Below are 2,575 nucleotides of genomic sequence, written 5' to 3'. Positions count from 1 at the left end.
TTATTTTAGGTGCAAGTGAAGTAGAAAAAAAAAGTTGTGAATAAATTTTTTTTCATTGAAAAATAAAACAGATTCACCTACAAGGTGCACATAACAGAAACGTTACATTTCACTCGATCGTATAAACATTCACGAACGCACGGCAGGAAACGGACGCAAAAACAAACAGCTCTGGAATGGATTTAATCATCGTTACCCACTGTTGGTGTGTCAGTGCTTACATGGTTGTTGCCCGTCTCGTAGCTCAAAGCAGCGAAGCCAGACAACCGTGAAAACACAGCCCCCGACCTCGGCGCGTTTAATCAAAGTGTGTTTGCTCAAGAGCTCGTTTTCGCTTCTCGGCCTCGGGTTTCAAACGCCGAGCTGCGGCGGCCGCTCTGCAAGGTCTGCCTCACAGCGAAAGCACATGGCAAATAAAGGCGAATTACGGGAGGGAAAAACGTAGAAGCACAAGGCTCTCCTCCTTCTTAATTGTACCTGAAAGGGAAATCCCTTTAAATAGTAGCTGGCAGAGGCAGCGGGCTGGCAGGCAGATCAAACAGCCGCTGAGCGGAGGCCTTATAAATACAACACGTTCACGTGCTCGCTTCAAACATCTGCTCCTCGGTTAGAAAGCCGAGCTGCGGTCAGCGTGTTCACAGAGACTTCAGTCTTGTCTGCTTTCGACCTCTTGTCGGAGACTACTCTGTCTTCACGCTAGGGAAGGAGCTTCAAGAACTTGGGTTTTCTTCACGTACACCTCCGACGCCCCATCAGGCACCAACTGATCGAAGCTGCTCCGGAAAGAGGCTAGAAGGCGACCTGCGAGGAGGAACCAAAAAAAAACCCCAAAACAAGTTAAACACGTCAAGAATTAAACATGTTCCTGCTCGACGCCTTAACTTTAAAAAGTTAAACACGATTCCAAGACACCGAGGATGTTTACCGTATTTTCCGTCGTACATGTCGCACCGCCCTATATCAGTCCAAATGTCTAATAAAGTGGAAAAATCCATGAATAAGTTGCTTTGCCGTATACGTCGCATCTATTGTGCATCACCGCTGATAAACCGGAAACATGGGCCGGTGTTGTGCCAAAACTTGATTTGCTGCCAAATGGCAGCCGCGGGAGCGTGCACAGGAGGACTTTAACAAGAATTTAACAAGATTAACATTTAAGAACAATTATTTGTTTGCTCGAAATTATAGTAAAGGTGTGTCTCAGTTGAACTTTTCCTTAATAAATGCACTTTGACCGTCAAATCAGCTGCATTTAAAAAGCCGATACACGGAAGTAGGAGCGTGCGCGGGAGGACTCGCTGTGCGTTTCTTCGAAATTTAACAAGATAACCGCCTAACAACAATTATTTGTTTGCTCGACTTTATAGCAAAGGTGCGTCTCAGTTGAACTTTTACTTAATAAAATGCACTTTAGTGGTCAAATTAGCTGCGTTTCACCGGGGCGGCGCAGCGAAATGAAGCCGATTTGACGGTTGCTCCAGGCGAGTAGAACGAAGGTGGCTTCTTAAGGCAAGCTGATTGTGTCATTAATAGCCAATTTTACCTATTACATGACACAACGGCATGCCATACTACTCGAGTGCCATCTAGTGGCTGAAAATGGTAGTGTTCAACAATTTCAGTCAGAATGAATGAAAACGGTCATATCTCAGCCAAAAATTGGTTTAAAAAAATGGGAAAGAAATCATAAATACGTCACTTCAGTGTATAAAGTCGCAGGGCATGCAAATTATACCAAAAAAAAACATGACTTATAGGGCAAAAAATACAGTACTTAGGCGTCTCAGTCATGTTGCAGCTGTGATTACAGACTATTTTAGTCACTATCAAAGACTTAAATGTTAATATTTCAGATCAGGTGATTTTACTAACCCGTCCAGGTCTTCTGCCCAGTCAGGGTGAAGCTGCTGCACTGGGAGTGGGAGTTGCAGATGTATGCTGCCTCTCTGGCGCCGTGGACCGACAGCACGCAGCCCTGTTGGCTGTAGGACGGCCAGCAGCGGTACTCCACGTTCCCCGAGGTCCTCATACCTCGCAGCACGGTGTAATCTAACCGCAGAGAGGGACGAGATGCTACTTCAGAACACAGAAGAGTATCTGAAGGACCCTCTGAGGGTACGATGAAAGTTTAATGATCCCCGAGGGGGGAACTAATACAACTACAGATAATAGAAGCATCAACACAAGCGATACTTATTTGTTTATTAATTACACAAAGGTTTTATGGATTTTATTAGAATTAATTGTCAAGCTGCTGTGTCGAGATTAAAAAAACAAACAAAAAAAACATTTCTTCATCCAAACATTTGCGTTACATTCATCATCATAACTCCTTCAGTCAGACGTTTTGTGAATCTGGCCTTAAATCATCTGCTACACATTAGTCAGAGCCACGAGAGAGAAATATGCTCGCATACGTCTGCAGTGCACGCAAACACGGCCCAGAAATGGACAAAAGCTCCGTCTGTGAGTCTGGAGAGGAGGCCGGCCGCCACAAACTGTTGACCTTCGTAAATGGCAGGAGGCATGTGTGTGTGTGTGTGTGTGTGTGTGTGTGTGTGTGTGTGTGTGTGTG

The 2,575-nt window shown here is 45.0% G+C and overlaps 1 protein-coding gene across 1 annotated transcript in view; it reads right to left on the bottom strand.

Moving 5' to 3' along the window:
* Positions 1–422: 422 nt before the first annotated feature.
* The window catches only part of pkdccb (protein kinase domain containing, cytoplasmic b), a 7,401-nt gene continuing 5,248 nt past the window's right edge, over positions 423–2,575 (bottom strand). The window contains exons 6-7 of the mRNA XM_037694924.1: positions 1,873–2,049; positions 423–801 (exon numbers count right to left, since the gene is read on the bottom strand). Coding sequence (XP_037550852.1) covers positions 692–801; positions 1,873–2,049 — 287 coding nt within the window. The 3' untranslated portion in view covers positions 423–691. The remainder of the gene's footprint in view (positions 802–1,872; positions 2,050–2,575) is intronic.

Source organism: Nematolebias whitei, chromosome 21 (genome assembly GCF_014905685.2).
Source record: "Nematolebias whitei isolate Nwh7 chromosome 21, NemWhi1, whole genome shotgun sequence".
NCBI lineage: Eukaryota > Metazoa > Chordata > Actinopteri > Cyprinodontiformes > Rivulidae > Nematolebias > Nematolebias whitei.
The sequence above is the reverse complement of the archived record's forward strand: the minus strand, read 5'-3'. Positions and strand labels throughout refer to the sequence as shown.